The sequence below is a fragment of the Lichenostomus cassidix genome, chromosome 3 (genome assembly GCF_008360975.1).
Source record: "Lichenostomus cassidix isolate B80296 chromosome 3, HeHo_3.0, whole genome shotgun sequence".
In the NCBI taxonomy this organism is placed as follows: Eukaryota; Metazoa; Chordata; class Aves; order Passeriformes; family Meliphagidae; genus Lichenostomus; species Lichenostomus cassidix.
Genome location: NC_139483.1, coordinates 13,477,047 through 13,502,691, shown reverse-complemented (window position 1 = coordinate 13,502,691; position 25,645 = coordinate 13,477,047). Strand labels below are relative to the sequence as shown.

Genomic DNA, 25,645 nt, shown 5'->3' with positions numbered 1-25,645 from the left:
GCATACATCCTCACAGCTCTAGCATTTTACTCAGAGAAGTGACAAGGAAGAAATTTCAGACTAAAAAAATTACTTTGATGGTAGTCTGGAAGAACATACATATGTAAATCTAAACCTCTTTCTGAAAACCATCCAGCCATTTCAGGATACTGAGATCTTCACATTTTTCTAGAACTAAAACACATTTTTCCCAACTATATTTCAACAAACAACCATCTACCTTAACTAGGACAACCATCTTCTACCACTGACCCCTACCTCTTTTCCTTGTACAGCTCCCTCATTTCACACCTACTCAGATATAAATTGAAGGTGCATTGGCTCAGAGCAAACTCAAGTCCAGTGGGATCAAGAGTGATGCAACAGGAGACAGACACTGCATTCCATTCATTTTCTAGGGTCACTCTGCTGCATTTGATGCAGCTCTGGGTTAAAACACACAAAGCCACCATGGAAGCTCTGTGAGGTATTGCCATGCAATACTTTTTTGGCAAGATACCAGCTGTTATTGGGCCTTGGGTATTCTTATCCACAGCAGTCACATAGGGCTGGAGGAAGGATAACAGGCAATGAAACTGGAAAATCCCAAATGTCTGACCAGAAACTTGTCTCAGAAAATTTTCACCCTACATTTGAAGACACTAAACACAAACAAGCAATGTCTTGTAACTAGATATTCCAACCCGAAGTGTAATTCAGAGAAAAATCTTTCCTCATAAGGAAAGACCTGATCAGTTGGTAAGTTCTGAAAACCAACTGATTATTTAATAATTTCATTTTTGAAAGAAATAAATCCAGCTTAAATAAGTATAGCAAATTTACTAATTAAGCCGCCTAATCTTGGTTTTATTTTTAATCAGAAAACCCCCCCAAACCAACAAGACTGGCAAACCTGATAGAGCAGCATGGAAACAGAAGAAAAGGTATGGCTAGATGGTCTCATTCTGGGAAGGGAGAAGAGATAGATGGTGAAATGGAGGAGGACAGCAGCCAAAAGCAATGTTATGGCATACAGGAGCCAATAAAATATTTCTGTGCAAAAGGCAAAGAAAATTACAGGCCAACAGCAGTCTTAGAAGATCCAGTAATAAAGCAAGTCAAGAGATTCTGTACCTCAGCTAATGAAGCAACTGAAAATGCTTTGAAATGCAGCTTGCACATACATTGCTCATGGAAGCTCAAGAAGATCTAAATTTTTGTTTTTCTTTTTCAAAGAAAACATCCAGTCTTCTTCCACTCCACTAATCCCATCCCAAGGAAATCACTGTATATTCTAAACTGATCTTTGTTCAGCATAAACAAGTTCTGAGTGGCACTAGCTTCTGAACTCAAAGGTTTTTGTGTTTGAGCCTCTCCAGGAGCTCCTTGTTCATCCACACAGACCTCCTGGCATGTTTGCCTGACTTCCTCTTTGTTGGGATGCATCACTCCTGAGCTTGGAGCTGGTGAATTCATACTCATGACGTAAGTAAAAACCAAAAGAAACAAAAAACATCTCAAACCTATTTGTGCTGCACAGGTATTGAATACAAACTAAGACAACTCCTCCCCAGCTTCCACCTTCTTATTTCAGCAACCATTTACCAAACTGTAAAATTAAAAAGCCAGGGGGGCACAGGGGAAACAGGAATGTCTGAAAGATCACTGAGCATATTTCATTCAGTATCCCCCTTTCCCTCAAGAGTTTATCACCTCTCATAGATGTGTCTAACTTAGAAACAATTAATGGCTCTAATTGCCAGAACTGTCATTCATTCAGAGCAATTTAGCACATAGGTGGTTTTTTTTAACAACTTCTGCTATAAATAATTTCTTTTCCAATGCTTACTTTCATTATTTTATATACTCTGAATTATTTCCAAGAAATTATCTGAAAGGTTATATTTCATATGTGGATTTTTTTTTAAAGTCAGGTGAATAGGTGGACTACAACTGAATTGGCAACAACAATAACAAAATAAACCACCCTAAATACTAATAATTAGTCCAGGGAATGGCTTATGCATTCCTTACTAGTGAAGCATACCCTCCTGCTGCACTCCACCCCCAAAAATGAAAAATTTTCTGCTTTTAAACCGATAAGTCAGAATGGTCATTTACAGAATAGGCACTCTGGTTTGCATATTTGCCTTAGTTTACATCTCTAGATTTACTGCCTTTGCTTAATATAAACACACAGAGCAACTGTTAAGAGATAACATGCAGATGTGTAAGTTAACATAAACAGCTCAGTGGTGCTACCCAATAAGAAAGGGATTGAGTAGCTGAAAAACCTGCTGCCTTTAAAAATTAATAAAATTAGTAACATAGTAATCCTCAGTGCATGGTATTTGCATGAAATTAAACATGGGCCTGCTCAAGGCAGCTCTGTCTTCATACTAGTGGTCTTGTTCAAGCAACCAGCATTATCTGCATAAATAATATCCTGCAGTTTGTATTTGAAGTTAAGGCACCTCTGGTTGGTTGGTTGTACAATTGGTAACTGCAACACCATGTGGTTTATGTCTGCTGGGAGACTTCTGCTATATTCATAAGCTTCAGATTGCTGCAATCTTGTAATCAAAAGAACACAGACAACCTTCTCCTCAGTAAATGTTTCACCCCATCACTTGGGGATAGATTTGGGAGTCACTTCAAACTGTGTAGCTTTTGTCAAAGCCTTTTTCCCCCCCCTAAACCAAAAACACAATAAAAACAAATGAAAGCAAGAAACAAAGCTACTCCTTCATGCCTTGACAACTGCATTTTTCCACTTCCAGTAATAACTCGAATTTCGGCTTTTAAACCCACTTAGGAAATGCCATCATCATAAACTGTACATTGCTCAGGACTCTTTTAACTACTTCAGCAGCTACTAAAACACTGCAAAGAGGCTGACATTGTATCAGAAGAGGAGCAAAACGAGGCAAACTCCAGGCACCCCCCACCCTCTTAGTGCCAGGTGTTGGTGTGAAGCCTTACCTGCTGGGTAACGCTCGATGACAGGCCAGTTGTCCACTTGCAGGGTGGCATTGCCACCACTCCTTGTGAAGCGAACCACGTGGTACTTCCCATCGTTAATGATGGCGTTCATCTCCTCGATGGCGATGTCGTCCGTCCCAACATTGAATTTAACTCCAATTTTTCCTTGGTGCTGCATATTTAAATTATATTAAAAAAAAAAAAAAAAAGGGAAAAAAAAAAAGAGAGGAAGAAGAAAAAGAAGAACTAATTAAGAGTTGTTTTAGAAGAAACCGAGACAGTGTGTCGTGCAGGGGAAGATTTCTAACATCTTCCCCTTCTCAGATGTAACTTCTGAAGGCTTGTGTGTGGCAGTGACAAACCTTCTGACAGCTTAGGAAGTCTGGGTTGCCTTTTTGATGGATAATTGATATTCCAAATGAGTTACTTCACCAAATTGAGCTCTCTCCTTTTCCAAGAGATTCAGATCAAGATGAGGAGGGGGGGAAGATGGAGGAAAGCTCAAGGTTTCTGTCTTTGTCCTCTCCCTCACCTCCATGAGGATTAAACAAAGATTTTCCTTTCAGACTTTCAAAACAGAAAGCCTTGCAGTGTCACTTGGAAGAAATACAATAATTTTCTGGCCACAAAAGCCAAGTGCCAGCCCTGCTTTTCCTTTTTTTCAAACCTCATTCATACTCAGAGTCTTCACAAATTATAACAAAGAAGATTTTTTTTTTTCCTGTTGGAGAGATTTTTGGCATCACATTGTAGTGATTCTGAATCATTAAGCCAAGATCACAGTCACTGATTAGCAAGGACTTCCCTGTTCAGAGCCAGAGAGCAGGGAAAGGCATTTGCTGACACAGGGATGGCGGTATTGTTCCCAATAAAGGCAGAGACTCATTCTTTTGCTGGGATTTGCCTATAAAACCCTCTGTCTGAGGGCGCTTCACACACACATCCATACCCAGGATCAAGGCTGTAGATTTTCCAAATGATTATCATATTGGCATGTTTTCATTTTTATTGCCTTTTAATGATTAAAATGTTCACTCTAATGGGACACCTGCATTTTAATAAAGTTTTTTAATGTCTATTAAAGTTTAACTTAAAGGCTTTGTAATATTTTTTTTCTCCTATAAAATCAATTCTAGTCTTCAATAAAGGTATTTATTACATTGAGGGGAAAAAAAGAAAAACCACTGCACAGTATGAGATTAGGGACTTGTGCATAATAAGTGGTAATTGTATCTGAAATTTCATGTTCTTGCTACTGGTACATCTTTCTTTAAAGTTAAAAAACTTCATGAAACTTTTACACGACTAGATGAAACACAATGAAATATTTTACTTTGTACGTCTTGGTCATTCACATTAAATTTTCCAGAACCAGTTTCACGTCTCCAGCAGAGCTCTTTTGTCTGCTCCCTCTTTGTCTTACTACCCCATCACCACTTCCTGTAATAAGTGCATTCTGCAGCTCCTTGTCTCTGGAAGTTCCCCAAGCACAGAAATCAGGAATCCTTCACTTTATTTTTTTCTCTTTTTAAACACCCAGCTTCATTTTCTAACAGTGCTTGCATACTGCAGTTAGGCAGCTGAGCAGCTGCTGAACACCTTTGCAGTTCCTCACCATTTTGGCACAACACTATCACTTCCTCAGCTATGATCTTTTTTTTGGAACAACAAAAGGACCATTCCCTGATGAGGTTTGCAGAAAGGCCCTGAAAAATATTTTTTGTTTGCTCAGTTGATTGAACAACATTCTAAACAGTCCTCTTTTTTTCCTTGTGGATTGTTTTAACATTTCTCCTTTGACTGCTCCTACTTTTCCATGTCTATAGAGTGTCAATAAGGGATCCACCTTATCCAATTCATGCTCATCTTCTTTTGCTTCTGGTGTGAGTTACACAGCAATTTCCTAGTTACCCTGGAATGGTAACTGTAGCTCTTAATTTCAGCTGTTTCAACTAAACTCAGAAAAGATTTTACCCATTTTTTTCCCACGGATGCAGTCGTTTATTTGTTTCACCTGTTTCATTCATATGCTTACTCTACACAGAAATACATGTAAAGAAATGTAACTTTGTCCCAGCTTTAAGGCAATCTCCTATTTTAATAATTTTGGAAATGCAGAAAACCAGCATGTAATGATAATGGCATATGAAACTTTTCATAGTACTTTCAAGAAATTAAAGGCTCTGAGGACTAAAAAAAGCTGACCAATTTTACAGTGATTCATAATTATACTATTCATAACCTACACTTTATATACCAGCTATAGCATTTGCTATATACATGCATATACATATATTATTTTAGATTTAAAAGCAAATGACAAAGAAAACAAAACAGCTTTAAAATGAATAGGAATGGTGCAGACAAAACGAAGTGGCATACAAGGCACATATATCAGCAGTTTTTCCAAAGTTTGAGCATGTGGTGCTGCAGCCAAGTTACCAGGTACTGGCAAGTGAAATTAATGCTTTGCAGACTTGCAAGACTTTCAGCCTTCCTTTATAAACAGGTACTTTCAAGGGAAAAAATGACAAGTTTTCCTCACTTCCCTACATTTGTACAGAAATACTGTGCACAGACACCAAGCATGCACTTGCAATAGCAAATATCACCCTAATAGCTGATAACATACTATAGTGATTTTTTTTGTCTTTATTTCTAATAATTTGTGTAGCTGAGATCATTAAAAACTCCATTTTTAAATGATACACTCCATTTTTTCCCACACTTCTCCAGCACCTGTGCCCATCTCTGTAACCCCCCCATAAAACAAGGAAGCAAATCTGTGTTTCACATTGAAGGCTTCCTGATTATTATATCCATATTTGACTTCTGGACATCACGTCAAACATTATATGAATTACAACGCCAATGTGCACAGTCCTTTAGAACCACAAAACAAAACAATGCTGCAATAAGCACCTTTCTAGGCAGATAGGAGGTTTTCTAAACCCTTGCATAATCATGCAGGAGTTTGATTCACTGCACTCCTCCCTCACTGCAAGATAACATTATTTTTCATTTGTCTTTGTTGCATTATTTTTCATTTGTCTTTGTTGCATTATTTTTCATTTGTCTTTGTTGCATTATTTTTCATTTGTCTTTTGTTAAGACCACATGCACACATGGACTGTGTGTTTATTGTGGATCAGGTGACACAACCTGTTGAGATAACCTGATCTCAGCTCTCAGCCTCATTATGCTTAATCTAGTGGGCCTGTAACCTGTTAGAAAGAACTGGGGTTTTTTATTTCCTCTTTTTGGAGCAATATAGTAGTGCAGAAGAGAAGGAGACTTATACAACTGAAGCCTACTAAATTACTATTTTCACTTTGCCAGCTTCAGCTGCATAGTAAAGTGGTAGAAATTTTCCTTTATCACTCTGTTCATTCAAAATAATCTCAGAAGTCATTCTTCCTGTCAGAAACAGCCTCAGAGAAATGCTGAATGAGAGGTTCCCTCTTCAGCACCCTGCTGATGGGCACTATAGAAATGTCTGTGCATCAGTAAATACTGCAATAAGTCAGCACTGCTGGTGAATGGTGCTATCCCTACCAATGACCCAAAATAGTACAAGCAGAGATTTTGTTGCCCACAAGCAAAGATGGTTATTTCAGAGCTCCCCTGGTAACAATCAGCTCTGTACACAGGGCCCATGGAAGTCCACTGCACTGTTTACAGTTCTCAGCCTGTGTTTTCTTTCTCTCAGTCTCACCCAGTTGTGAGAGAACACAGCAATGAAATCAATTGCTTTTCCTGCTGTGCCTTTATCTAGTCCCAACTACTAAGGCCACAATAACAGAGTGGAGTTGTGCAGGAGGTGGGAGAGTTTCCAAGCAAGGCCAAAAGAGAGGCTGCACCTTCAGGGGAGGAGGGATGCACTTCAATAAGTGGCTTAAACACTGTTTGTGTCTATGGAAATTACTTTGAACTTCAGATCCAAAGGTAGCATGAATAATGCAGAATCCACCAGATCACCATCCCTGCTACCTGGGGGACCTTGGATCATCTACAGACACTCTGTGACACTCTGAGCCCCAGCCAGCAACTCTCCAGAAATGCCAGACTTTTGGTTTGGAGGTGCTTTGGCCATGTAGCTGTCCATTTTCTGAGGCCAGGGAAGCTTTTATTTCTCCAGTGCCTACACAGGCAGACAAGTTAATTTGGTGTTGGCTGAAGTGTCCCTGCACATTACTGCAACATGCAACGTAGGCTTTGTTTATGGCTTCAATTCTGCTGTCCAAGCTCCCAGGCTAAGGATAAATATGTTAATGGCTTCAAAGCAGTTGGATAAAATCATGAGCTAGCTCAAATTTCATGTTCCTAATGTGCTCTGAAACACTGGGAGTTTTGTTTGCTCAGATAGTACAGGATGTGTATGTATGCACATGTACACACCAATCACTTCGAAATGCTTTGTCTTCAAAAGCTCTGCCAGCTCCTGCTGTAATCTAGCAACTCCAGTGGAGTATTTTCAAGCCTGTTTTATGAATTGTGTACTCTAAATACTTTACAGACTTCTGATGAGGCACCAGGAATGCTGATGAACCCAAGAATCAAGCAAGAAAGGTGGAATGGAAATCAAGCCAGCAGCTGACATCGCAATTTATTCCCTGCTGGACTCTAGTTCAGTGCTACCAATGTGCCAAAATGCAGTAAAACCAATGCTAGTAATACATATATATATATACACACACACACGTATACTTATAAATATATATATATGGAATTGATATTTCCTATAACATCAGCAAGGTTTTGCTGCTCTCTGTAGCAATAACTCTGGAATTAGTCAAACATGAGTGTGTGCAAATTTGGCACAACAGTAGTTTCAGAACACACTGCAGGCAACCTAAGCTTGTAATACTTACAACCTTTAACCACTTCCAAGGAAAAGCAATAATGCTGTGATTCCCACAGGTGAACAAATAGAGAAGAAAAAATTCAAGTGTGCCAGCTTGCGTTTTATATCATCAGCCCCTGAGGCACCACTTTCTGGTGAATGTGGTAACAAAGTCTTAGAACTAACTGAAGGGTTACTTTGATTTTATTGAAGTGTACATTTCTTGAGTTTTCTTAATAAAAGTGAGATAATTTTCACTCAAATGTAATCAGGGGTTAATATTCTATATTACAGAAGTCTATGCCAAATAATTAAAATAATCTCTGGGTTTCTCAATCCTGTAAGGAAATGCATATTTAAAAATAGTACTGCTTGCTTCAGAAGGTGAGGGGAGTGATACACAACAGACAGATGTACATTTGAACTCCAAGACTAATGGAGTAACTACATATATTTTAGTCTAATAATCCATCATTATTTCTTATTACTGTCTAGTGTCTTTGGGAGGAAATGCTTCCTTGAAAAGACACAGAAAATCTAAACCATCTGGGAAGAGTTATTTGAATGAATACATCTGATATTCCAGTGAAAATACTTAACTTTCTGAATACTGAGTTTTAAACTTGTTCGCTTGGGTTTTACGTCATTAACCTAACACTATTTTTTGTTGTTGTTGTTGTTGTTATTGTTTTTCTCTAGAAGTGATAAAATATCCAACCTATTTTTACCAACGTTAACTTTTTTTTTTTCCTTTTTAGTCAACTGCAAGTCAACACACCATAGAAACAGGCATCCTCCTGTCATACCTCATCTCGAGTACTTACAGTCAGGTTTTGTGACCTTTCATACATTCAGAAAGGCAACCATTTTCAGGGATGGATTAGAGCTTTCAGCACATCAGCTCTTGACACACTGCAGAAAATGCAGGAGGGGCTTGAAACCTCTATCAGAGCACTGGCAAGCAAAGTTCCTAGTCAGAGGTTGGCACTTCAAGCAAGAAAGCAAAGATTTCTGCTGAGGTCTGATAGGATGCATCCACCTGGTATTCAGTCTTTTGGCATCTGACAGGTGTGAAGCTGTTTAGTTTCTCTTTCTTTTCCCAAAAGCTGGTAATGTGTAGCTATTGTGGAAAAGCAAGGAAAACAAAACAAACCAACCAAACGTTCCCTTTTTCTGGTTTCCCAGTGAAGACACTAAGCTATTCCCAGTATTCTTTCTTGCAAGTTCTCATCATTTATTTGCACCATTTATCTTCCCAATATTTGTTTATTTCTTAAGTTCACGTTTTTGTAGACCTTAGGTCATGAGAAAAAAAAAAAAAAAACAACAAAAAACCAAAAAAAAAACCCAAAACAACAAAACTTTTCGTTTTAATCCAAACTACTTTTTCTGATAATTGTACAGAAAAGCTTAAAACCCAAAACCTTGCAAGATACTTTTGGAAGACTAAAAGAACTGAAAATCATGTTAAATCATCACTGGGCTTAAGAGGTGTCTGGAATCTAAATGTGACCCTTGGATTCCTGTGAGAAGACCAGTCAGATCTACAATACCCATTTGCACACACCCGTTGGAAATGCAATCCTGGCAAAAAAATGCTGTTTAACCTGTGCTGTGCCACTATTCAGATTATTCATAGAGGAAAAAAGTCTGCAGAGCCAGAAACGTTACCAGTATTTCCTGCAGCACCTGTGCATGCTCGCCTAAGCACAAACACAGGCACACCTTTTTCATCTACACAACATCCTTCCAGAGACAGTACAAAACAGATCGATAAGCATAAATATACAGCAACAAACCTCTTTTTTCCTCCCCTAATTTTGGGATTTTCAATTAGTTGTCTCGTGTCTCATGTTAAAGAGACATGGAGGGAAAATTTGCATCATATTTCACTCTCCCACTTTACTCAGAATTTCTGTAAGACCCTTTAATAAACCTCTACATGACCCCAATTTCCTGCCATTAAGTTATCTAGGTTTTCTAAATCGATACAGATGTAATAAAAATTCATTGTTCACCAGATGTCCCTGGTTGACATATAAGAAATAGCACTGTCACTGTAACAGCATTATGTATGCAAATATATACAGATGCTACCAGAGCTACTGCACTCTTAAACGTTGCAATAATAAAAATTAAGCAGCTTCTAGCCTTAAACCAATGACCCTTAAAAGAGATGAGTGAAGTAAGGGCTCAGCATCCCACTAATTTACAACTGAGATGCACCTAGAAAAAGAGCCAAGTGGCTCACTAAGTGTAAGTAGCAACATGTGGCATAACACTTTTTTATGTCCCAAAATGCCATCTTTGTGGCCCACAGAACAAAAATCCTGGAAAGAAGACATCATGAGAGCAATCATTCATTGGCCCAGCATTTCAAGGCAGGAAGCAACTACTCCTTACTACTATGAAATAATGACTTGTATCACTTTTCTGCTTTAAAATAATTGTCCTCAAAGTCTGCTTTAAAGTGTTATAGCAATTTGATTTATATATAAAGCTCAGTAAGCAGAAAATATAGAAATATTAATAAATCTACAGTCCTGACACTTCAACTCTCAGTCTGCGGTCTTCCTGTTTAGTTTTAAACGTTGTAATTCTCACTGCTATATATTACAGGTGTATTATTTCAGGTTACCCTGATGATGAATTCCTGAGATAATACAATTACCTGAATGACCAGCCCCCAAAATGCAATAGTTATGAAAGACATATGGTGTAGAGCCCACAGCAGCAGCATGCTGCATCTTATTATCCACTCAGCATCATTACTGCAGTACACAAAATTCATTTTTTTCCTGAGAAAACATGCAGTAAAGAGCAATTTAAGTACCCAGCCCTTAATGTGGTATTTCTTTGGAAATTGAATGTTTCACGGAAATACCTTGACCTTGCCAGTGCCTCACTCAGGGGTTTCAGTTGTGGTGAGGTGCTATGGATGGTTTGAAGACATGCTGTTCAACAAACAGAGAATAATTTGAAGGAAAAATAGTCTTAACTACAGGCCAAGGCAGCTCACAGGCCTTGGCTTTGCTCTGCACTCTTATTTTCCATGTGGGCAAACATCTTGAGTACCTTAAATATAGGATGTCCAGCCTGAGGAATTCCATACCCATTGGAAGCTCCAGCTACTCACAAATGGCTAACACTGCTCCTCCCCACACATACATCAGCACCCATTTCCAAAAGGGCACTGTGAGATTTGAAAATAAGGCTTACTTTCCAGGTTTTCATAGTGGTTTTATACAGAGATTATTAAAGCAGTGTTCCTGGAACTCGATACAGTCAGCCAAAGGTGTAAAACAAACTAGTAGGACCTTGATATCAGTACAATCTAATCCACACTGGAAGTTGTCCTGGCTTAAAGGCATTGATTTCTGTGTTTAGGAAGGTTTCACAGAACTCTTCTGATAATTTGTGTGTCTGAAACAAATCCAAAGTCAGAGTGAGTAGGAGGTATAACTGAGACCAGAAGTGAAGAATCAGCAAATTCTCAAGCAGCCTTTCATGCTAAATGATTAATAGCCACACGATCAACACACATGGTCATGAAAACACCAGTTATTATTTTTTGAGAATCTGGGTCAAAGGACATTTCATATTAAAAGCCTGTAGGGAATTATTAAAAACCAAAAATGGCATTAGACACCCAACTCCTATTGAGCTTTAATGAAAAATAAGCACCTTCCTGCCATTCACACATTTGATAAGCTCTCCTTTAATATTAACCTGGGGTTTTGAGTATTTCCAGATGCTACCACAAACACTGGGAAAACATACTTTGTAAAGACTTTAAATGCACACTTTTTATTCCTTTATTTTTCTGATTGCCTGAGTGTAAGTGTATTTCCAGAATTGTTTCCTAACTATTGCTCTCTTCCTTTGGAATCACCAGTTGTAAATAACCTGCTCCTAATTAATCTTTCCTGCTAAGTATTCATTAGTGACATGGATTTACATGAAAGAAAATTGCAAGGAAAAAGAAAAAAAAATACAGTCAACAAAGTCATTTAAAAGCTGGGCATCTGAATAGTGGACTTAGATGAATATTTTCTGCCTCCTATCTGTAAAATGAGGAAAGCGTGATATTCTCACTTCAGAATATTGTCTATCTGAAGCAATTTATAACTGAAAAGTATTTCAGCAGAAATAAAATGAAAAAAAAAAAAAAAAAAGAAAACATGCACAAAAAAATCAACTACTGGTCTATGAGACAAATGTAGAACTGAAGTGAAAAGCTCTCCCAAAAGGACACATAACTATGCTGTTACCAGCCAGCAGAGCTACAACGTGCCACAGGTTGGACTTGGGTTCCCTGGAAGAAAGGCAAGTCCTGGTTGTTGTCCCATTTTCTGAGCATTCCTGTCACCGCTGTTGCCAGATTTCTTCCTTTTATCCTCAAGTGTGGAGCCATTCTATGGCAAGCTTTAATGCCATGTATATTTTCCTCGATGGTAGTAGCTTCCTTTCTTCCTTACCCTTCTTCATCTTGAAGATGTTTCAGAATCAAAGCCAATTTGACAATTTACTGGTGTGCTGTGCTATGCAGTGCAGAGTAGCCTATTATCAATGCTACAACAGAGGATCTCACTCCTTTTGATCACTTAATGCTACAGAGCATGTAAAAACCCTTACACAGAATACATGTAGCACATGAAGTGATCAAACAGTGTTTGTTGACTGGACTGTGAAATCCCTCAGGTAGCTGGAAGGGGAAAGCAAAACCTCTATGTTCTCTGCTCCTGCTGTTAACAGCCACCAAGGTTTGAAAGACATTGTTTTGGCACCTTAAAAAAAACAAACAAACAAAACACCACCCTGTGGAAGAGAAGCGCTACAAATACGAGAAATCATTAGTGTTTGTGAGCAGCCTCTACTAGGAAGAAATCTCCGGGGGGAAGCATTGCAAAACAGCATGAGCACCTTCAGCAATGTGCTCTTCAATAATCAAGAAGTTCCTTAATTGTATTTAAGAAGAAATCTGACAGATAACTGAAAAGGCTGACCTCAAGAAAATCGGAAAAAAATCAAAACTGAATTTAACCCAGTCCTAGGCAAAGCCAGCTTTGCCTATAACAGAGCTCAGTACTGTCAGGCTCTGAATGCCTCTCTGAGGCAGGGAGCAGTCATGAATGTTGTTATCCTTACTGGAATGGTCAGTATCAGGCTTGTATGATGTCCAAATACATTTATGTTCGTGAACACCATGTTATTTTAAAAAATCCCTAACAATATCTAAACACTTGCTTTACAACATGTAAAACAAGAGCCATCAACAGCCAAAATTGCAAAATGCATCATTATCTTCAAACCACACACAGGAAGGGAACAGCATCATCCTTTTAGTTACTTTTCACTTGCAACAGACTTTTATCACTGTTGGAAAGCATCACTTTGGAAATGGGGCACGTTAGGCAAACAGCAATCAATGTTTAAGGCAGCATTCTAGCCTCACTGGTACTGTGCTCCTGATTTTTGCCCTTACTGCATCTACTTTCTACTCTTTTTGTCATCTTGACAGATACTTGCCTCGGAAAGTTAAAAGTCAGAAGGAACTCCACAGAAGTCAAGGCTGCTTTAGAAATAGTAACATGCTAAAAACAGAGCATCTCTCATTAGAGTTACTTGTCACTTTTTCAGAGCTTCTGCCTTGTACTGCTATTCTCACACATTTCACTGTGGAAGAGATGTGATGGTAAAATATTTGAAAGACAGCTGATGCAAATTATGTGCTTTCCATTTTTATGTATTTTTTTTCAATTCTGTCTTTACGAATATCAAGGTTTTGCTAGAAAGAGCTTAGTAGAAACCACACATATAACTGTTTTTCCTCTTCATACTTCTATAGCTTTAATGATAGTGAGGGACTATTTGAAAAAGAAAAAAAGTATATGAATAATTTCACTGCTATTTGGTCAGATAAGCTTTTGCAACCACATCAGGGTGGCAGAGAAAAGAATGGGCATCTCTGAAAGGGAAAGGGAAAAAAAAATCCATCAAAAAACCTACAGAGACTCATTGGAAATGGGACTTCCTAAAAGCATAGCAGGGGAAAAAATTCTGCATCTTAAATAGCCTCATGGGTAGCTTATGTTTGAAATATCTTGTGATCTGCAGCAGATAACCCAACATCTTGCTGACTTTGCTGGTGTCACAGGGGGTGAGATTTCCACATGGGTGAACAAACCACTCGAGCAATTTATTCAAAAACATTAGACTCAAATTGGCTTTAGTACAGCACCAGGCAAGGTAGGTGTGTGTGCATGGCTGTGCACACATACTGCCTTTCTGACATCCTTCTGTGCCAAATGAGATAACTTAAAGGCTATAAAAAGAAAACCCTATTTCTTTCCCTTCTCTTATTTTTTTCCAAATTGTTCTTTGCCCACAAATAGTCTCATTAAGCAGTAATACCATTAGAGGACATCAGGCACACATTTTTTTCACTTGAAGTGAAGCTCTAGCTTTTTGCCACTTCTACTTTTCCAGTGCAATTGCTAACAGGTTTCTGGCTCTGCCAGTGCAAAGGGCACTTGTGACTGACAGATCTCCCCAGTCAACATTCTCCCATTTCCTTTTCCAGCTCAGGCAGAGCATTGTGCAAGTTCTGTGCTCACCCTGCTGTGAGGAAACTCCACAAACTCCAGCTTACAGAACACTCCACAAGCAAGGAATCCACTGGAGCTGCTCTTCCACTAAGCTCTGCTTCTTATATTACAGGAGGACTTACTTTGACTCCTAGATAATTATGATTATTTTCTGCACTGCATCCCACACTCAAACACTAAACTTGAAGCAGAAAGGCAGGTGCTGACAATCAGCCCCTTTTCCACCTGCTCTCACCAATATAAACACATCATGATGTGCAGATGCCTGCAGATACCTCCATGAATGCTCTTATATCTCTATATTTGACATATGCAGATGTGCACAGGGGAGTGATGAGGTGAAACAGAACCTCCTCCTGCCCACTCTCCAGGCAGAGGGGTAAGAACAAGAATTCTTGATTAATTATTTACCAAGGAGAATCACCTTAATTAGGGTCAAATTCTGTGTAAGGCAGCTTGATTAATTCTTTAATTTCTGTGTGTGAACACATTTCTTTCTACAGAACAATTGATTTGCAGCTCTATCCACACTCTTCAACTGTATTTTGACTTTTTTTAAAGGAAAAATAAATTAAAATGGTGTCTTTTGAAACCAGTGCATCTGTTCAGAGGAAGACCCAAGAGTCAGAAGGAATTAAAATTAATGTTTCCTGCTTGTTTTACTCCTGTTATCCTGCTGAAACAATTCTTGCAGAGACTGCACTGCTAATGGGATCAGGGCAGTTCTCAGCCCCTTAAACTCCTGGTTGTGGTGCTGATCCCAGTGAAAGAGCAGGATACATTCCCAGACAGAGAAGTACTCTGACACACAGGAAATCTTGTGCAGTCACAGGTATCTGTCTATAACTCTGTGTACCCCAAGGGAGGGTAGCTGGCTTCTGTTCCTTCTCATTACCCCCATAACAATTATTGCAAAAGATAACTTTCCTATTAAAATAAAAAGGAAATTCCCCCTCTGGCATAGGGCTAAAATTATTGCATTTGGAAAACTGTCACGGATTCACTGTTTCAAACTATAAAACTGCTGCTGCTTACTGCATTTACCTTTATGTACTTATTAACATTGATACCAAGTAAGGAAAGGTTTTAGCTTGACTCTTTTGCAAGAGATGGATAAAAATAGGAAAAAATGGATGTGTTTTCCTAGTTAAAAATTGTTTAGTTTTAGAAAGTAATGAAACTCAATATGAAGCCTCAGGATGCAGCTCACATGGAGATGGCCTGTGATCCACTAGAGATGTTTGCTTTGAAAGCTTTATATAAAAATAAACAGAAAAAAATACATAACAAACTATAAAGCACTTAATACTTTCATAGTTTTTTAATAAAGGAATCTAAGACATGGAGGTAAACCTTCCATATATAGTGTCTAACTCCTTTGTTATCCCTATCTGTTAGACAACAGGCTTAAGGTTTGCTGGATACAGAGGCAAACAGAAAGTGTGGGGAGAAACACAGTAGGAGCAGCCTTTATCCCTGAAGATGCAGTTTATGATTTGTAACAACTTCTTTCCTGACAAGTTATAATCTGTTGATTATAAATCCACACTATGAACTAGATTTCAATTACTCGTGAAACCTTTTTGCATCATATTTACAGCCATCAAAACAAACAGAAAGGCTGTCGTTGGGCAGTCCTCAGCTAAGAGGGATATAGACCTGGTTTAGGAAACACTCTACTCTTAATCCAAACTACTGGCTGGGGGACTTTCAATTCTGGTGAATCCAGGCTTTCTGACCAGGCAATTCCCACCACCATCCTCCACAACCGTTCCAAAAGCAAAAATACATCTGCCTAATGGATGTTTCTGTACTGATTCCAGCTTTCCCTTCCCCTCTCCCCTCCTGCCCAAGACGTCCTGGACAAGCTGAAGTTTTCCAACTTCCTTGGTTCCACTTTCTGGGGCACAGCCTGCCAAAGGAGTGACCACACTGCACACCTGCCCTGCTCCTGGAGAAAAAGCCATGTAAAAGAGAACTGGGATTTGAAGGGTCAGGTTAGCAGAGCCTGACAGGACCTTCAGATATCTTTGAAAATGCATTAATGATTATAATATCAATACACTATGGTGTTGCAAGACCTTGCCAAGCCTAGTCCTAAAGAGGTTTCCTATGAATCAGTGGCACTAAATTATGAAATTAAAGCCTGCCCTCTCCCTGCCCTCCTTCTTTCTTATAATACACCTTGCAACCCACATACTGTTCCCCTGACCCCCCAAAAATCCCCAAAACATATTTGCCAAGGAAAAAATATGGTAAAACCTGAATGAAAAAAGTATTGTGAATAGACACTGCCTTTCTGCCCCCCTTGGGCAATCCTTTCAGGGAAATACTTGTCAGTAATAATTTGATTTGCTTAAAAACGCAAATAAATGCAAAATAACAAATGCAAACAGCAAAAACAATGCAGAAATACATATTGAATAATTGTGCAGGCTGCAAAAATTATTTTATATTATGTAGACTTAGAAGAACAATTTGATGTAGATATTGTCTGAAGAAAAAAGTATTTCATACCTTCTTGCTGCCACTAGAACAGCTTCAGCAAACAGTCCTAACCAACCCAGTGAGCCAAATCATAAAGCGTCAGGCAGTCATGGAAAACTATTGATTTGAAAAAAGAAATAAAAAAAGAGAAAAGAAGCAGCTTTTTCAGCTGTAAATTCCTATTGATGTGTGACAAAATTGTGCAACTGGCATTCACCAGTATAGCCACTGTGGGAAAAGCCAAGATTGCAGCTCCTCTGTTAAGCTCCTTGGAAGTTCAATGTGGTCAGCCTCACCCTGCTCCATCTGATCTTGGATCAAATAAAGCACAGCACATATGATTTCCAATAGCAATAACCAAAACTGAGGGTTTCAGATTCTGCTGGAGACAAAATTACAGGAAAAAGAAATGGGCTGGATATTTCTTTTTATTGCTGGGAAACAGATTTCTAACAACAAACTAGGTGGATTTATTTTATTTTTTGAAGTGAGCTCATCTATCCCACATTGATATGTCACTGATGGTTCCTTCCTCACCCTGACCAGCACTCAGGGCTGAGGGAATGGGATCCCTGCTCACCTTGCACAGTGCACACCTTCATTCCCTACAAGCAAAGGCATTTCAAAATCCAGGGTTAGGCCATCCTAAGAAAGGGTGACATGAGACTGAACTATATGCTATCCCTCCCTTCTTTAAACATCACTCACTTGTTTGCCCTCCTCCTTACAGTGGGAAAAAAAAAAGTTCATTCCTATTGCCACCCAGGTCCTCTGGTGACCATCAGCTGGGACAATGGATCAGTCAGTGCCTTTGGGTTTACACCAACCTTTTCAGCTTGAGGTGTGTCTGAAGAACAGGTTGGGCCACTTTCTCCTGCAAACAAAAGCTGTTAAAGATGGGATAATAAACTTTCAACAGTGTCTAAGGCACTCAAATGCAAAGCTGCCAGCAGCTGGTGCTGCATAAAACACTGCAACCCAACTTTATTACTGCTTTTACTCATATGACCTAGAATGCTTTGATTACATCTGCCCATAATATATTCACATTTCTGGCTGGATATACTGTGGCTTGCACTCGGTCTCTCACCTTAAATATGCTGTTGAGAAAACAAGAGTTGGGGAGGTCCCAGGAGTGCAAACTGATAACAGTTGTTTAAATTGTAGGGTGGGAGACACAGGTAAATATTTCTTTTGCTACATATGTAACAAAATGACCCACTGAATTACACTGTCAGAGATTCCAGCCAAATGCAGCAGAACATAAGAGGCATGTGCACTTGACCAGTGCCTGATAATTCAGACATTCAATATGTGAGAATAAATCAAGTCTGGGTAGAGCCACACAGCAGCTAAAAGGATAAAAACCATTCACTGCATTGTAAACATTCAACAAAACAATTTCCTTCTGAACCTTCGTTATGGAGCACAACACCTAAAAAAGAATAAGAGATGGGAAGATCCAAAGATTTCCTGAGCTTTTGTACTGCTCTCCCTGCTGCCTGGAGAAGCTGTTCTGTTTTCCAGCTGCTTCTTGCACCACTTTCTAAGGGTGGGATGGACTAAATCCCGTGTTTACTTTAATCCTGTAATCCTTGGAAACAACTGTAGCACTGTTTCCACCTTCCAGAATCATTCACTGGAGAGTTTCTCCAGGTTTGTTACCAGCAGTGAGAGGGGCTGACAGAGGAAAGTGACATTGCTTGTCCCCTAAAATGACCTGGCTGCTTTGTATTACAATAATAAATACATAATGACATTGTGCATTTTAAAAATACCCAAACAAAAACTAAAAAAAACTTATGCACCCTTCAGGATACGATTGCCAGAACCCCATTACAGATTACATGGAGCTGGTGTTTATTATTAAATACGACTGAGCCTCAACCCCTCGTGGAATAAACACAGCCAGGACGGATGTGAAATCCTTGCCTGCACCTGCCAGCGCTTGTCTCACTCTTGCAGAGGATACAGAAAGCAGCAAGAGAGTCTCAGGGTTTGGAGACTCCCAGCTTAATACTTTCTAGTGCTGTTGACTGCCAGAGTAATTTTAGTATCTCCATTTTGGTTCATCTTTTGTACAACAGGGATAACATCTACGACGCCAGAGACGATGCAAGGACATGGTGCTGCTCCCGAAAATACGATAACAAACCCCACAGAGATTGGCAAGAACATGAAGATCTTTCAATCACACATTTCGGTCTGCAAAGTGCAAGTCAGGACACTTGGATAAAGGCAGGATTTTTCGTGTGCCTTTGCACTTTTTCCTTTCATGAAGCAGAACCGTAAGTCTTTTCCAAAGGAAATTTAAGCCAAGGCAAACCAGATATATATTGATTAATCACATTCATATTATGTCTAGAAAACATTTCTGCCATCTCCTCTTTGAGAAGTTATATTTAGAGTTGGGGTAGGAGCATATTTAGATGGAAGGGAAAATATACAGAAGAAACTGCATCTGCAATCACATTTCCTGATTAGTTCTTACCAGAGAGCTGTCTGTCTTAGTGCTGCCTAAACATGGAGTGGTAAATAACTTCAGTGCTCACTCTCATGCTCTCTATCCCTGTCTTCACTGCAAGTCAATAGCAGGGTCATAGTATGAACTGGTTTTTCTTTTTTGGGGTCTTTACTGATTATTTTTGAGGGTTTGTTTAGTTTTATTCCTCAGCTACAAGCATAGGTCACAACTCCAGGCACAAAACTCCTTACTAGGCAAGGGGAAAAATTTAATCAAAAGCTCATTTTTTATACAAGAACCACCTTAATAATCTCTTGAACAAGTGTATGGCTTTAGGGAGAAACATTAAACAGTGAACACAGATATGCAGAAAGGTGCATTTGATCCCTTTCCTCTTTGTTCATATTGAATAGAAGATAAAATTGTTTCTATCAAGAAGACACTAGAGGTTATAAGAGTAAAGTATCATGAAAATCTGCAGTAATCCAAGCTTAAAAATACCTTGTTAGTAGAAATGGAATGGAAAACTTTAAGGATTTACATGCCTCAATAAGCAGTTTTATTACTGCCATACCTTAACTTATTCACAGTGTGTACTTGGACTGGTAAAAACAAACATTTAACTGGATTTTTTTCTGTTTTTCTTTTTTTTTATGAATATGGGTGTGCATTGAAAAACAAAGAGGAAGATTCAGCCTTCCAAGCTTTGTAGTATTAAGAGCTTTGTTAGCAGAAAGAGAGGATGTGAAGAAGCAACAATCAGCTTCATGACAGGCACTTCATTAACCCACATACTTCATAATTTGCTCACCAAACTAGCTGCTTTTCCTCTTTTCTCAGCAGGAACATAAACAGCAAAGACTATCATGAGCTGTTATGCTACTGGAAGACTGTTAATCTTACCAAATATACCACGGAGCATTTACTGCTACATATTTATTTATTTAGATTTAGAGCCTGATTAAAGGGAAAACAAAACCGATATATCTTGAAGATGCCTCTCAACTGATACCTCAATTGCAGCACTGCACTTGAATAAAACTCAGCTGAGCTGGAGAATTTGAAGAAACCAAGTGTTTACCCCACTAGCAATTCCTGCACTCATTATCCAGGTATTATCAAAAATGCACCTGCAAGAGAATATCAACCTGTGTTGCAAGCGGGATCAACAGGCCAGGGGATGGAAGGAGAAGGAGTGGGACCAGGAGAGCTCTTTCCTGCCTTGAACTGGACAAGACAATTTGTGTCTGAGTCACACAGGGAGGGATATGATGGTGGAAGAGCTAATCCAATCTGTGTGGCACAGCTCCCACGAGAGGGATCTGCACATACAGGGAGATAAGTTTTGGTTTGGGATCTGGCTGTGATTTAACAGTCAGTTCTATCAATTGCTCTAAACCACCTGCATCAAGACCCCATAAAACCTCCCTCTCCTCAAAGAGGGGCTTTGCACTATGCTGTGATAGTAAGAGCTCTTTCTACTGGAGAGGGGGGACAGTTGATGAGGGAAGTGAAGATGTGTCCATACAAGACGTGGAGAGCTGGGAAACAAGATAATTAACACTGAAATAATGCAATTACTCAACTGCAAGAATAAAGGGCAATCAGTGGTACAATCTCTTTGCTTTTCCCCTGTATTTATTTGTTGTGAATCTGAGCGAACGTTGCTCACAGTGGGAGATTTTTGATGGCCTTCGGTAGGCTTTGATGAGACTCATATTTGCTCATTTGCACAATGTATTTATCTGCACCACCAACAGCGCTGAGCAGCATGGAGCAGCAAAGTCCAATGAGTGCTTTAAATAAACCCCCACTTGTTAAACCATCCTCAGCTCAGAATCAGGGAGCTTTATATAGCAAACATTACCTGAGTCATTCCTCTGGGAGAATTATGGACTGAATGATGAGAAGATGTTTCCAAAAATGCTTAAATGGCTATTAATGGAAGTTGTGCTCCTAAGTTATTTAAGTGCTTTTGAAAGTCCTAAGCAAAATACAGCTCAGCACTGGGAATCACCAGATGAACATTTCTGTTACACTTATTGCAAAAACAATAAGATAGAATGAAATTCAGCAAAAACGAAAAGTTTCTGCATTTATGCCAGCAAGAAACTGATTAAAGCATTATGTAGCAGAATTATGCCTGCAGAACCATCTATTCGCTTGAGCTCAAACACCTCCATAAAGACCACTGCACTCCCACAGCTGCAGTGTGCCAGAGGGCTTTGGTGACTCCTAGTTTAGTCCAAGTTGAAGTTTAACAAGGGCAAGTGCCAGATTCTGTACCTGGGACAGGATAACCCTGGGTGTATGGACAGACTGGGGAATGAGGTGCAGAAAAGCAGAGTCACAGAAAGGGACCTGGGGTCCTGGTTGATGGTGAGTGGGATATGGGTCAGCAGTGCCCTGGAGCCAGGAGGGTCACCTGTGTCCTGGGGGACATCAGGCACAGCATGGCCAGGAGGGCAAGGGAGGGGATTGTTCTGCTCTGGGGCAGCCTCACATCCAGTACTGGGGACAGTTTTGGGTGCCACAACATAAAAAAGATATTATTGCTCTCTACAACTGAAAGGAGGCTGTAGCCTGTGGGGGTCAGTCTTTTCTCTCAGGCAACCAGAGACAGGGAAGAGGAGACGGCTTCAGGCTGCACAAGGAGATGTTCAGGTTGGACATCAGGAAGAATTTCTTCAATGAAAGGCTTGTCTGCTCCCAGGGGTGTGGTGGAATCACCCAGGAAGCATTCAATAAATGACTGGACATGGCACTCAGTGCTATGGTTTAGTTGGCATGGTGGTGTTTGGTCAAAGGTTGGGCTTGATGATCTTGGAGATCTTTCCCAACCTTAATGATTCCATGATTCTGTGACATACAGCCTAGTGTTAGGTCACAACCCTGTGACAACCTGAAGAGCAAAAACATGGAGTGATATCTTAGGCTGACCTTCCTATAAGCCCACTGTGGAACTGTAATGCCATCCCAGAATTCCTGTTCCGCCTCAGGAGAGTTACAGACTATGAAATTCCAGTCTGTGACTGGGACTGTGTGAGGCAGAGCACCACTATGATGCTGAAGATTCTGTAATATAAATTTAAATAGCAGTATATCATTACACTGTTCAAAATAACATTCAGTTTTTCAATTGCCAAGTCTGGCTTGGTAAATATCTTCCTTGAATAAAGAAATTTCAGAACTATTTTTTCATGAAATAGCCTTATTTCCAGGGCATATTAGTTTCTGATGCATAAGCATTTTAACACCCAGCCCCCGAAAACAGTCTGCCAGAAAATTTATGACCACCTCTTCTATTTTTTTCCTCTGATTAAGCACATTTGCAGTTGGTATGCATCAAGCTGGCAATGCTAGTTTTATCTCATTAGAAAGTGTAAATCCTTTTTGCATTACTGTTCACCTGGGTGCAGTTTTTGAATTACTGGTACAAGAGTCAGCAAGTATCAGGCTACAGAGAGACAAAACCTGCAGGGAGAGGAAATCTCTTCCCAATAACCAATCAAAAATGGGGGGGAAAGAGGACAAACTTTCCACACTGACAAGGCCATGTTTAGGTATGAGCATCAAAAAGAAATGAAAAGTGAAATCAGCTCTCCATGTAAATCTTGCCTTTTTATATCTTTACATGTGCAGGCTATACCACTACTATTACAGAGTTCCTGTGAGGCCTTTTGGTTGTAAAAGTATTTTTCTCCACTAATTCCATTAAAAAGAAAGTTTCAGGCATGAGTATTTGATTGACACATTATTGGGAAAAGTATGAGAAAAGCAGCAGTGTCGCATTAAGCTCCACTGCAACAGCCATCATTTTTCCCAGCATATCTTTGTATCTTCCCTGCACAGTGCAAAGGCAAAAGGAGAGAAAAGACTACGCTCATTAGGAAGAAAAATGGAAGCAGCTCTTCTGAGCACCCCATCTGCTGCCATCATGTCAGAGATATCACATTTTACTGCTGTCACCAGCAGGTGCATGCAATTAGGTGACAACAAAATGAACTATGGCTTCCCAGTGACTGTTTCGAGCAGATTTCAGACTGTTGGCAAGTGTGAGATAACAGACTATGGGCATTTGCCTCTGCATAATTCCTGGAATTCACATGAAAAATGTACAGGTGATTAATTTTGGTGTCGAAGACTGCAAGAAGTGATAGACACAGCAACTGCGACAAAGCAGAGGATGACGGAGGGCATGGGCTGGGCTAATTCAGGCTATTGCAGTTATTATGAAGACATAATAAGGCCAGTCTGTTCAATTCTGATCTCATTTACTGTAACATATCAGGACAATCAAGCCCAAAACAAATGCATGGAAATACATCCTCAGTATGCTGAAGGACTAGGGACAAAGTGCTTGGATGCTTTCTTCTAATGTCAGCTAAATATATCGTTACTGTGCACAACTGGTGGCTAATTAAAGAAGGGTTAATGATCATTAGAAGCTCACCAACTTTCACACACGGCAAAAAGCGTGGCACAAGGTTGATTGGTTTTGGGTTGTGGCTACAAAGGAACAGCTGAAATGTCTGGTTTCCTGTAGCGTTGCACAGAAAAGGGAGGAAGCCCCAGTGAGGCAGACAGAGCAAGGATGGTGTTCCTTCAGAAGAATGTCACAATCCTCAGGAACGGAGCTTTACTGCCAATGACTATTTATGCACAGCTCTGCTGTGCAACACAAAGATGGCAAAAATTACTGTAATAGCGAAAACATTCTTCCCACCAAAGGCTCCTTTCGGAGTGCTGTGAGTCTCCTTTGTACTGAATCCCCTGTGTTTACAGAACTCCATTCACACTTGCTGGGGAGGATTCCTTCCCTCCTTATCTAACGCAACAATGAAGGAAAAATACCTTCTCTTCTGTTATCTAAGGTGATAATGGAGAATTGCAGAAACTTGCCAGAGGCTGTGAGATGCCTTCACAGCACCTGCAGAAAATCATCATCAGCCAGAACATGAACAAAGGCTGATTTTCTTCAGGTTAAAAAAAAAAATATTTGGGGACTTAAAGAGCACAGCAAGGCAAAATATTAAAGTGTACTTGTTAGCTTCATCTGAATGGTAAGAATTTTAACTCCTGGTAGGCAATTCCCAAGAATAACAACCCTGTTCTGAATGATAAGCTGGTGTTCACCCCTTATGGCAGAAGTGCTCCATTACTGAATTGAAATTCAGTAACCAGGAGTGGCAAAGCCATTTTTACCATGACTAGCATAAACCACTTCAAAAGGATCGATGCAGGACTGCAACATGCCTGGGCAACTTCTTCTAATTCAAGCCAGTATATAAATCTTACAATAACAGAGGATTTTTTGTTTCATGAGTCACAGCTTATTTTAGGAGTGATGTATCTACAGAGATCATCCTCTCTCTCCAGGCAAAAGTGTTAATGTAACACTCAAACAAAATTGTTCTCCATGCAGATGTTTTCTCCTTAAGAAGGAAGGAATACAGCTTTTGAAATCATATTGTATCCCATAATTGTACTGAAAAACTTAGGGAAACTGGGGCATTTTCAAATAGGGTAACAATGATGGAGAAGCTCCCTAAACCCCATCTTAGTAGGGATATATAAATTACACTCTAAAGCAACAACAGCAGTTTCCAAAGCAAACAACAGCTTGTTTCTGACCCCTGGTCCCTTATTGCAGGTCTCAGAATATCTGTTCTTTTATTTTAAGAATTTAACTATCAGAGTCAGGCTATGCAGAAGTTCCAATTTCCTTTTTTTTTTTAAGCTACATCTCCAGCTATTAAAAACACAGCTTAAAGTTCAAGCCAGCTGAGGAGTGTAAAAGGGTCAAGTTTACTTTTTTTTTGGAGATTCACATAATGTAATGATGCAAGTGTCATAGTTCATATGCTGAAAGGCAATAAAGCATGTGCTGCTTGAGAAAAAAAAAAAACCCAACTGATCCAGCTATAAAGCAAAACTTGCACTAATAGGCGTCTGAATTCACACCACTAATTACTGCAGAATATAAAACACCATTTCCAATAAGCAGAAAAGAGTACAATTATTTTTTATAATTAAATGTTCTGACTCAGCAGATGGATTCAATGCCAGTGCCATCGTTCACAACTTTCTCCAGCAGCAATGCAGCTTTTAATGGGAAGCTCAGAAAACACTGCACCAGACATGTCTGTAGAAGTGACACTATTTTGAGATTGGGAAAGTAAAGGGGGTAAAGCTTCCCTTCCCCACCTTGGCCCAGCAAGAATTAGGTAAACAAGCATGGATGAAGAAGCATCAACACTGTTTCACCTCGACAAAGGCAGC

General features: G+C 39.5%; 1 protein-coding gene across 13 annotated transcripts in view; it reads right to left on the bottom strand.

Moving 5' to 3' along the window:
• NRXN1 (neurexin 1) overlaps positions 1 to 25,645 on the bottom strand; it is a 670,457-nt gene that overhangs the window by 115,430 nt on the left and 529,382 nt on the right. For all 13 annotated transcript variants that reach the window (XM_085054558.1, XM_085054559.1, XM_085054568.1 and 10 more), the window contains one exon: positions 2,962 to 3,133. In XM_085054558.1, coding sequence (XP_084910684.1) covers positions 2,962 to 3,133 — 172 coding nt within the window. The remainder of the gene's footprint in view (positions 1 to 2,961; positions 3,134 to 25,645) is intronic.